This window comes from Cricetulus griseus, chromosome 4 (genome assembly GCF_003668045.3).
Source record: "Cricetulus griseus strain 17A/GY chromosome 4, alternate assembly CriGri-PICRH-1.0, whole genome shotgun sequence".
Taxonomy (NCBI): Eukaryota; Metazoa; Chordata; class Mammalia; order Rodentia; family Cricetidae; genus Cricetulus; species Cricetulus griseus.
The window spans coordinates 98050239-98061772 of NC_048597.1; the positions used below are offsets into that span (position 1 = coordinate 98050239).

At 48.6% G+C, this 11534-nt stretch overlaps 1 protein-coding gene across 1 annotated transcript in view; it reads right to left on the reverse strand.

Annotated features, from left to right (window-relative positions):
- Fbxw8 (F-box and WD repeat domain containing 8) overlaps positions 1 to 10652 on the reverse strand; it is a 99491-nt gene extending 88839 nt beyond the window's left edge. Inside the window, exon 1 of the mRNA XM_027414177.2 lies at positions 10260 to 10652. Coding sequence (XP_027269978.1) covers positions 10260 to 10574 — 315 coding nt within the window. The 5' untranslated portion in view covers positions 10575 to 10652. The remainder of the gene's footprint in view (positions 1 to 10259) is intronic.
- Between the last annotated feature and the right edge of the window lie 882 nt (positions 10653 to 11534).

Genomic DNA, 11534 nt, shown 5'->3' on the forward strand with positions numbered 1-11534 from the left:
ACCCCACCCCACCACTCACTACAATTTCCACACCAGGTGGTGGCCACTCCAGAAGAGCCTCCACTGCATTACGGAGCATGAGCACCAATCAGACTCTTCCAAGACTGAGGCTAAAGAATGTTCAAGAATTCTGTCACTATTCTTCTAGGAGTCTCAGGACTGAAAGAGAGTCTGGAGCCTAGGAGGAAACACAGTGTTTGACTGCAAAAACAGCAAGGCTAAGCACACTGGCCAAAAAGGCTCTCTGGGGAAAGGGCACTGACTGGTCTCTGTGGGCAGAGGAGGGACAGAATGTTCAGTCAGTGGAAGGATGCTGGCCACACAGGAAAACAGGAAAACATCTGCAAGGATAATTGGAAGGCAATGGTCTCTGCCTAAGAAAATAAGGAATGTCATTGGGACTGAAGTCAGCCAAGGTCCTTGCCTACAATGACACTCATCACTGAAGAGCACTACTGCCAACCAGACACAACCAGAGACTCCAACCCTCTGCAGGAGTCACTACTGGTCCCGGACATGGCAGGCGCGTGCAAGGTGAGGGGTTCATTCACAATGACAACCCCGATGACTGCCTGCCTTTTCTTCTGCATTATTTTGTCTGCAGAAGCAGAGAGGACCAACTTTGCCCACATGGTAAAGACAAGAGAAAAAGGTCCCTTTATGCTCACACAAGCAGAGCAATAGGTGAGGCTAGGTGAGACAGGGTGAGCCAGGGTGAAGAGCTCCATGAGCCATGGATTCCTGTAAACTGGCCTTGAGATGAACATGAGACACTACCTTTGCTTTTACTCTGGGCAGAAGTCACAGGCTCCAATCAAAAGCCTATTTTCTTGTCCTGTTTCCCAGTTCAGCATGGAAGACAGACCCTCCATGAAAGCACAACCCTGCCTCCCACTGTCCTCCCTGACCCAAGACTCAGTTTGGGAGGAGTACAACATAGAGGCACCATGATCCCACATGATCAGCCAAAAGCACCTCGGATTCCTGCCTAACACACTCAGGGTGTCTGCCCGAGGAACCCACCAAGAGATTTCCCAGAGAAGACAATGCAAGCACTGCTGCTAGGTAGGCAGAGGCTGAGTGCTACTTTCCTGGAGGACCCACCAGCTCTTTGCATTTTCTCATGCTACCGACCTTCCATCCAAGTCACTCTTAGCTTGCCTGTTGGTGACTCGCTGCCCTGTACCTTGTCTCCCTAGAAGCCAAGGCATTACCAGCATTAACAAGAGGACTACATAGTGAGGCTACCTCCAAACAGTGGAGGATCCAAACACACAACACAAAGAACAGCATCACCAACTCTAAAGGTCATCTAACAACTCAGGAAGGCTTTGCTGGTGCCTGGGCAGCAAAGATGAAACCCAGCAGGCTGTAATGACCACCAGTGCTGAGAGGGTCAGTGAGACATTGTGCTGGGATGTCAGTAAGATCTGGAGAATGGCCTCTGTTTCAAGGATAAACTGTAGGAACAAACAGCATGAAGAGCCAACCTTTTCTTTTAAATCACCATTCTTAGGAGTACCTCTAAACTCCAAAATGCCAATCAACAGTCAATTCAAGCCAGTCTAAGTCCCCTCCCTGACTTCCATGTGGCTGAGCTTCCTGTTCCCACCACTAGTTAGGGAATGGAAGGAGGAACAAGGAGGTCAGTCACCAAAGGAGTGCCAGCAGCTACAGCACATGCAGGGCCACGGTCAGGAGACCACACCCTAAATGTTCATCTGTGGTCTGCAGTGATGGAGCAGTGGGTCATTCAGATTCCCCAGATGAAAGAGAAGGCTGCCTGCCACTGGTTCACAGCTGAGCCCTCCTAGATGCTGCCTTTGGCCAGAGGAGTTCCTCACCAAAGCACCATCCCCTCCAGAGAGTAGTCTACATTGAGCACAAAGGCGTCCGGCCTCAATTCTGACCTCTGACTGACCAGCCCACTAAACCACATGTGAGTCTACACCTCAGAGATGACTCCATTAAATCCAGCCTTCTCCCAAACAACCAGGGGGGGGGGGCATGTGGCCCTATGCTGAGTACAAGCATCCCCAAGGGTTCTAAGTGCACAACTGCAGAGAGGCCAGTGTAGAAATCTCCTTCGGATGTCCACTGAGTTGTACAGGAGCATGGAGGTAAAGATGAGGTGTTATTCTACCCTCCAACCTGAGGCAAGAGGGTAAGTGCCTGGCCCAGAAACGTCAGCTTGTTGTGTTAGTAGCAGCTCACCACTTGGGAAACACCTCACCAGAGACTGCATCATGAGCTTGGTCAGCACTGTGTAGACCTAAGCCAGACCTGAAGCCATACCCTCACCCAAGCAGTAGCCCAGCAACCATTCCAAGCTCATGGCTGCTGCAGAGGTCTCCTGTGATGACATGCAGCCACTCTTCCCATGGTGGCTGCTGCAGAGGTCATCTGTGATGACATGCAGCCACTCTTCCCATGGTGGCTGCTGCAGAGGTCTCCTGTGATGACATGCAGCCACTCCTCCCATGGTGGCTGCTGCAGAGGTCTCCTGTGATGACATGCAGCCACTCCTCCCATGGTGGCTGCTGCAGAGGTCACCTGTGATGACATGCAGCCATTCCTCCCATGGTGGCGGCTGCAGAGGTCACCTGTGATGACATGCAGCCATTCCTCCCATGGTGGTGGCTGCAGAGGTCTCCTGTGATGACATGCAGCCATTCCTCCCATGGTGGCGGCTGCAGAGGTCATCTGTGATGACATGCAGCCATTCCTCCCATGGTGGTGGCTGCAGAGGTCACCTGTGATGACATGCAGCCATTTCTCCCACAGTGCACAGTGAATGCACAGACACTACTGCTGTCCGGCTGCCACCTAGACTCCTGGAGCACACAGCCAACCCAACAGTTAGGAGCCGCACCAGGACGCCCCCATGATAAAACAGACAACATGAATGTTCTGAAGCAGCAGCAGCACAGGGATGTTAAAGGAGCACTGTAAGAACATCAGCTGAGCTCGCCAAGCTCAGACTCCAGACTCTTCCTCTCAGTCAAGGGAGGAAATGCACAAAGGGGCTGTGTTACGATAAGGTCAGTGAAAACTGGATTTTCCCAAAGTCTACTGGACTCACTCCAAAAACACCGAAAGATACTGTGAAGAGATCTGTCCCCCGAGACGTTGATTTGTCCCCCATGTGCTTCTATAAGCCTGACTCCATAAATGGATGGTCTTTGTGCCGTCGTGTCAGAAATTCAATCTGCCTTCCCTTGTTTAGGAGAAGAAGGGGTAATTACTAAGAGCCAAATCAGTGCAGAGGGAAGAAAACTGACTCTGGGATGCATTTCCAACACTTATCTGTGCGGTGACTGCCACTCAGAGTGGTGTTTAAACAGATCTTCAGGAGGCTTCTACTGACCCTGGGATGGAGAGGCCTGCTGTCTGCTGGGCTTATCTCAACCCACATACCACACAGTCCCACCACAGGAATGGACGGCATCCAGTCTCACTTGTGGCTTGAGAAAACAAGGTGTTTGATGGGGGAAAGTCTCAAACGCTCTCCAAATAGGCACCAATAATTCTGTTCTGAAACACAAACAGGAATGCCAATGCACACCATGGATTCCTTCTCAGGGTCCTAGATAACTGTAGAGAAGGCACATCATCGAGCTTTAACATAATTTATGTGCAAAACACTGCCTGAATTCAGGGCCATGCTCAGTGCTGGGGGAGGGGAGGTGCTATTAGCAAATGTATGAGAAATGGCCTCTACACTGAAGGACCTAAATCTTTTATGGAGGTAAGTCATCACATATAAAATAGAATAAATACAGGAGATAGTCCCCCAAGGTATAACAGGGCTCATTAATAAGTCAGCTATTTAGAACTTAGGAATCCTTTCTCTTAAAAGAAAAATAATGCTATAAAGAGAGGTTAAGTTCCCAAGCAGTCCACAAAGAGCCAATTTATCTCTTCAATCGAACCTAACCCTGAGCCCAGCATTATTTAATAAAGATCCAGGCTGCCTGCACAGACAATGTAGCCACCTACAGAAGCTAACCAGAGAGCTGCCTCTCACATGCCTCGCCTGGTAAAGACACTGAGATTTAGTTATTTAGAACTGGTTTCAAAACTGTGAGATACAGTCCATTCATCACCTGCTGGTGATTTCCCTGAGGACTCCAGCAAAGAAGGGAGGTAGAAAAGACAGCTATGAACTTGGGGACTCCCCAGAGGCTGGGTGTGGGAGTGAAGGAAGTCTATGCAGCAAACTGGCCAACCTCTGCTTACAAAGCTCATGTGCACCTAAGCTGGGATGGGAGACTTGGGACCAGGCAGGACAGAGGGCAGAAGAGGTGCTCTCAGGAAGAGAGCTCAGCTTGGCTCAGGAAGGGCTGGAATGTTTGGTCAAAAGGCGCAGCAGACACACCAAAGCACAATCTGAGTGTCAGGATCCACTACAGAATCTGTGGAGCTTGGAGTGAAAACAAGTGTTTTGATTTAGGGTTCCTAAGTCAAAAGGATTTTAAGAATTGTAGAGCAGCCAGGGATGCACAGAGAGAACAGGTCTGTTGCTGAATATTTGTTTAACTATGCAAGGATGTGTTACATTTGTTCAACTATGTAAAGATGTGTTGCTGTTTTACCTTGCCTGCCTATGGCATCTGAATAGTCTAATAAAAAAGCTGAACAGCCAATAGCAAGAGAGAAGGTATAGGTGGAACTTCTACTTGAGAAGAGTAGGAAGAAGGAATTTTTAATTGGGGGGGGGGGTACCAGGGAAACGCCAGGGGCCAGATAGTCAGACACAGAGGAAACAGTAAAGTAGGACATAAAAATGAAAGAAAGGTAAAAGCCTTAAGGCAAAAACATAGATTAATAGAAACAGATTAAACTAAGTTAGAAGAGCTAGTGGGGTAAGCTTAAGCTAATACCCAGCAGTCATAATTAATAATAAGTATCTGTGTCTTTATTTGGGAGCTGGTTGGCAGCCCAAAGAAAATTTCAACTACACTGGTCTCAAAAAAGAAAGGAAGGAAGGGAAGGAGGAAGGGAGGGAGAGAGGGAGGAAGGGAGAGAGGGAGGGAGGGAGGGAAGGAAGGCAAGGAAGGGAAGGAAGTGAGGGACTAGAGAGAAGATGGCTCAGTGGTTAAGAGCAGCCACTGCTCTTGCAGAGAACCCGAGTTCAATTCCAGTACACATGTCAGATGGCTCACAACCTCCTACAATTCCAGCTCCAGGGAATCTGATGCCTCTGTGGGTACCATGCACAAGCTGGCATACACACACACACACACACACACACACACACACACACACACACACACATATCATTTTTTAAAAAGAAAAGATTTGCAAGCATTAAACTAGGTGCAGAGTATGACCCATGTGACCACTCAGAACCAGGAAGCCACTAGCACCACAGACTCTCTGTCTAGCCCCTCCCCTGTTCCTCTGCAGCTGCTCAACCTTCCAGAAAGTCTTATAGGGCATGGCTGGGTAAGACTGAGCCCCTCTCCTCAGACATTCTACACTCTGCCTGGGTTTTCTTCTCCCCAGAGCACTTGTTTACCTGGCAAGTGTCTGCCCCCAAATGGGGAAGGCTTTGTCTTGCTCACTGATATTGTCCTCAGTACTTAGAATGGTGTGTGATGTTAATGCGCCACTTAATGAACAGTGTTGACTGAGAAGGGGATACACAGATGGATACACGGTGGATGGATGGATGGATGGATGGATGGATGGATGGATGGATGGACAGACAAAGCCCACACAGCTTCAAGGAACAGAACCTTCCAGTAAAGACATTCACACTTGTTTTAATAAATACACACACAGATCATGGACAAAGGCACCCACATAGCGGTCTGCTACGTCATTGTTTTTTTTTTTTTTAATGAATGGCACTGATAACATTTTAATTAGAAGCAAGAAGAAATTTGGGCTGGAGGGGATCAAAGAGAGTTAGCATAGCAGATGGAATTAAACTGAGCCTTAACAGGAAGGTAGAGGACAGGGGAGGCAGGGGAGATACTCCAGCTCTGTTTACAATGAGTTCAGCACACCAGGAGGGAAGCAACTAGCTAGCAGCAAGGTCTGAATCTGAAATGGGGCAGATCCAGAGCCCTATCAGGCATGGCCTGCCTGAACCAACGCCATTCCACCAATCATGAAGCCTCTGAGGCCTAGGCAGAGTCTACTCTGGGCACAGCCGAGTCCTCTGCCCTAGCTCTGCAGTGATTACAGACCTATCAGGTGAACAACAGTGGGCACTGGATACAAATCTGGACAAATCTCAATCAGTAATTGGCTCAAGGTGACCCAGTCTGGACCAATGAGAACACGGCTTCAGCTGCGTCCAACAGAACACATGCTGTGTTCTCCCAGTACAACTACACTGGAAGAACATACAGCTGCAGCTGCTGTAGCTGTCCTCTCAAGAAGGGACAGCCTACTGTGGAGAAAGCCAGCAGACAAGTAGGACAGATGGGAGAGGTCCCGGCCAGCAGCACCTCCTGGAATTGTTACACAGATTGAAAGATCCCAGTGGATGTTTTTAGGCCAGTTTGAGTTGGGCATCTGTGTCTTTGTCAGTCAGATGTGATACACATGATAAAATGTGACCAGTCACAAGCCTGTACTAAAGCAGCTTACATAAGCATAACTGAAATGTCACCTCTGTCCCCAAGGAGAGGGGCGTGAAAGACCGTATCTACTGCCCCTGGAATCCTAACCAGGGTATGCCATCCCTTGCACTGGTCCACCCAAAACTGCCAACTGCCAGTGTAGGTATTTACAAGCCACTCCCATAAGCAAGATGGCTAAGTGCTGCTATTAAAAGCCTCACATAAGAAGGCAAGACATCACAAAAGGCACATCACAGTTTCACTTCAGCTGTGCTTGTCCGTCAAAGGTTCTGGCCCATGTCCAACCAAAGACACTCTAATGCAACTGTACCACTGGAAGGCAACCTCTCTTTGTTGCCCTCACACTAGTGAAAATACAGTGGAGATGGCACCAAAAACACAACAGTGGCCACAAGCATTCTAGAGAAGACATCAAGCTGTGCAGTAACATCTGTACATTTCAAAGTGTGACCAACACAATGTCAAAAGACAATTTTCACGGAAGACAAATCCATTGACAAAAGCACAACCCTAACACGTACCAGATAAAAAAAAACCAGACAGACAACCAACCAAAACATTTCTTCTCATATCTTTGGTCCCAGAACTGGCAGGAGGATTTCTGAGTGAGAAGCTAGCCTGGTCTTCATAGTGACACCCTGTGTGGTGGCTTGAATGTCCCCCATAGGTTCATATATTTGAATACTTGGTCCCAGTTAGCAGAACTTTTTGGGACCCAACATCTGCTCAGTTGCCCTGTGACTCCCGTGCACTGTGGGGTTCACACTCCCTGCCACGGGCATCTGAGGCTTTTAAATAAATACTCCTCTCATTTCTTAGACTGAAGATACAGGATGAGTTTACTGTTGCTTAAAAGCCATGCTAACTTCCTCCTACTCAGCTACCAGGACAGGTTGAAGACGGCTGTGGGAGAGAGTTGTCAGGAACAATGAAGACACTGTCTCTGAACCATTGGCTAGCAAGCAACACTCAGGAGGTGGAGGTGGGAAGGCCAAAAGCTCAAGGCCAGGGGTGGGGACAACGGCTCAGTCAATAAAGTATTTGCCCTGCAAGTGTGAGGACATATGCCTGTGATCCCAGAGAAGGTGAGAAGAGAGAAGAAACAGACAGCTCCCTGGAAGTTCTAGGGTCAGCTAGCTTGGCTTATATGACAAAGTTCCAGGCCAACAAGATCCAGTCTCATATAAAATGTGGAGGTGCCTGAGGGTCAACATCTGGTGCTGTCCTTGATCTTCACATTAAGGCTGAACACATAGACATCTGCAGGCTTTCTCTCTCTCTCTCTCTCTCTCTCTCTCTCTCTCTCTCTCTCTCTCTCTCTCTCACACACACACAACACACACACACACACACACACACACAGGGGGGGGGGGGGGGCTGAGACACAGGTAATACCCTGACGATGAAGAGCAGAGTCTAGTGCTGGAGAGAGGGCTTAGCGGTTAAGAGCACTGACTGCTCTTCCAGAGGTCCCGAGTTCAATTCCCAACAACCACATGATGGCTCACAACCATCTGTAATGAGATCTGGTGCCCTCTTCTGGTATGCAGGGATACACGTAGGCACGTATACATAATAAATAAAACTTTTTTTCCCCCAAGAGCAAAGTTTGGTCTTCTAGAAGACCCAAGTTCAATAATGCCTAGCACCCATCAGGTGGCTCAACCTCCTGTAACTCCAGTTACCTAAGCACATGACTTACTGCCTCTTTGTGGTACAGGTGTCACCGACTGGAGTGTTGGCTGCTGCTCAAAAGAGACCTTAACAGTACCTAATAACGTGCTTCTGAGAGGGCAGTGGAGCCCAGGGACAGGACAAAGGTCCGGCTTTTGCCAACTTCATTATGAAATGTAAGACTCTACTATGTTCTGGATCTTGCCCCTGGATAGACCCCTTCCATTTTAGGGCACTTTATTTCTGTTTTGGGGATGTTGCTTGAGTGTGAGGCCTGGAAAGTCTTGAGTATGGGATCTAGGGCCTATCTTAGTCAGGATTCTATTATGTGATAAACACCATGACTCAAAGCAAGTTGGGAATGAAAAGGGTTTATTTGGTTTACACTTCCACATCATAGTCCATCACTGCAGGATGTCAGGACAGGAACCTGGTGGCAGGAGCTGATGCTAAGGCCATAGAGGGGTCCTGATTACTGGCTTGCTCAGCCTGCTTTCTTATAGAAGCCAAGACCACCAGCAAGAGTGTTCCCATGCTAATGAGCTGGGCCCTCCCCCATCAATCACTAAAAAAATGCCCTTCAGGTTTGCCTACAGCCTGATCCTACAGAGGCATTTTCTTAATTGAGGCTCCTTTCTCTCCAGTAACTCTAGCTTGTATCAAGTTGACATAAAACTAGCCAGAACAAGATCCAGCAGTGGCTACACAGCTGAGACTATCTCAACCTCCACAAATTCTCAAATATCAGATGTGGACCTCCTTCTCTGGGTTGCTGATTTAGCAGGTCTGAGAGAACCCGGAAACCTACAAATCATCAAGGTCTCAAAAGGAGGCCAACTCAAACTTCACCTGGTGAAACTAAAACACGGGAACCCAAACTCAATCCCCATCAGCTGGGTAATCCTGGGCAAACTGCAGAAAATGCGGCTTTTGAGTCCCTTCATTTGTAAAAGAAGTAGGTATCTACCTCAGGTTATAGTTATGGCCATTTTAGAATCAAGGCAAGCACAAGACAGGACACTTGGTTTAAAGGGGATGGACTTGAAGCTCAAAAAAGAAACTATTGGTGTTATTTAAATAAAACTGTCCATTGCATAAAATCCACCCATTTTTGAAAAATTTATGTGTATATGTATGTGTCTTCGTGGAGAGTTGTAACCATGTATGCAAGTGCCCCTGGAAGCCAGAGACATTAGATGTCCTGGAACTGGAGTTACAGGAGGTTGGGAGCCACCTGACACTAGGAACCCAACTCCAGAAGAGCAGGCTGCACTCTTAACTACTGAGCCATCTCTCCAGCACTACCCCATTATTGCTCCAAACAACCTTCACTTACAGAAAAGTATTCTCTGCCTGAACGCTGAGGAAATTTTCTTTTAACCTGGTTTGAATGAAGCCATTAAAGCCTTCTGGTTGCTTAACTCTTAATCTGGGAGCTATGGACACCTGTCAGGGGGGTCTTGATTTGATTCTCCCTATGTGGCCAAGGACGCTGGAGTAAAAGCTTCCTGATTCCCCAAAGGCTAAGAACCTCCTAAGGATATTAACTTATTTCCTCGTCCTGTTGTTTCTTCTAGTTTAAAGGTTTGTTTTTGTTTTTGTTTTTAGTAACACTTAGGAAAATCAAATTACACAGAGAAAGGTAGACATTAAGTCCATCCTATGCTTTTTCTGGACCTCCAAAGTCAACCTTTCTTACAATTTTAAGGACGTTTCTAGGGCAGGATTTCTCAAACTCACACGTAGTCACTTTATAGGTAGAATCTCTTTTGGGGACTCTGTTCTAAGCATTGATGTTCCGAACAATTCTCTTGCAAGCCCAAGAACACGCACACACCTACTGTCAACAACCCAAAATATCCGCAGGCAAAACTCCCAGCGGAGAACCAATGCTTCCAGGGGCGCCCTGGTTGTACAGAGTCCCAGCCGGGACTGCGTCCCCACTTCCGTGGGGAGGGTCACAGGGGAAATCTTGTCCCCGCCACTCACCAAGTCGCGGATGAGCTGGTCCACCAGCGGCTCGTCCGGCTCCGCGGCGTCGCGGTCAGGGGGTGAGCGAGAGCGGCTGGTCGCATCCCTCCTGTCGGTCCGGCCGGGCCTGGGCGCCGGGGGTCGGCCCGCGCCCTCCAGTAGACCCTGTGCCAGAGCCAGGTACCCCGAGGCCTGCTCACCACGAGCCCCCGCCTCGGGCCTCCGCGCCCGCCGCTCCCCGGCCTCCAGCCGCCGCCGTCGCCTCTGGGCCTGTGCCTGCGCCAACTCCTCCTGCCAGCGCCGGCGGAACTCCTCCAGGCCGTGGTCGTCCATGGTCGACGCTCCCGGGCCTACGCGTCACCCAGGGGCCACCAGCTGTTGACGGACCGTCCATCCGCAGGATGTGTCCGCTGGTGGCCGGAAACTTCCGGGAACGTGGCTCTTGGGTTCCGGGAGACCACGCCCCTCCGCTCTGGCATCCCTGATTTTTGCCATCTTTGCACCAAGGAAGCACTTTTCCTTCGTCCAGCAAACCTGCTCTAAATGGCTGCTAAATACATATTGCAAAGGTAGCATTTATTTTTTAAGTAGTGTTTTTAGTGTATTTTATTTGTTTTGTGGTGTGTGTATGTGTGTGGAGGGGGTGATGTGTGGGTAGAGAACGACTCAGAGGAGTCATTTCTTGCCTTCCACCCTGTGGGTCTCAGGGATCGAACTCAAGTCGGCAGTCTGGGGAGCAAGCACCCCTTTCTGCTGAGCCAGCTCAACCTTCTGAAGTATGCATTAAAATCTATACACACCACACCCAAATTCAAATAAAACGGAGGTAATTTTTTGTGGGAAAGATTATGTAGAAAAATAAGAAATAAGGTCAAATAACAAAGTAATTGACACAGGGGGGCCTGGTTAGTGATTAAGGATGGCATGAAGTCCTGGCCTCTCTTGGGGGATGTCATTTAAACTACTAGCTAATAAAGAGGAAAAACCAGCCATAGAAAAATCATCAGACAATTCCAGAACCACAAGTCCAAAGGCAGCAAGGTGGGAAAGTATCTGAGAAGGAAAGTTCTGGAAACAAACCCCACCTCCCACCAAACCTTCCACTGAAGGCTGAGTAACTAATCAGAACTTCAGTGACTGTGGGGAAGTTGGAATGTTGCAGGTCCAGAGCCTAATTACTGTTTGTCTTGGGCTATCGTTAACCTTCTTGTTAGCTATTCCTTTCCCATCTCTGGGTCTAACCTAGAATCCTTGTGGCTATCAGGTGAAACCTTTAGGTGCATTAACTTAGCT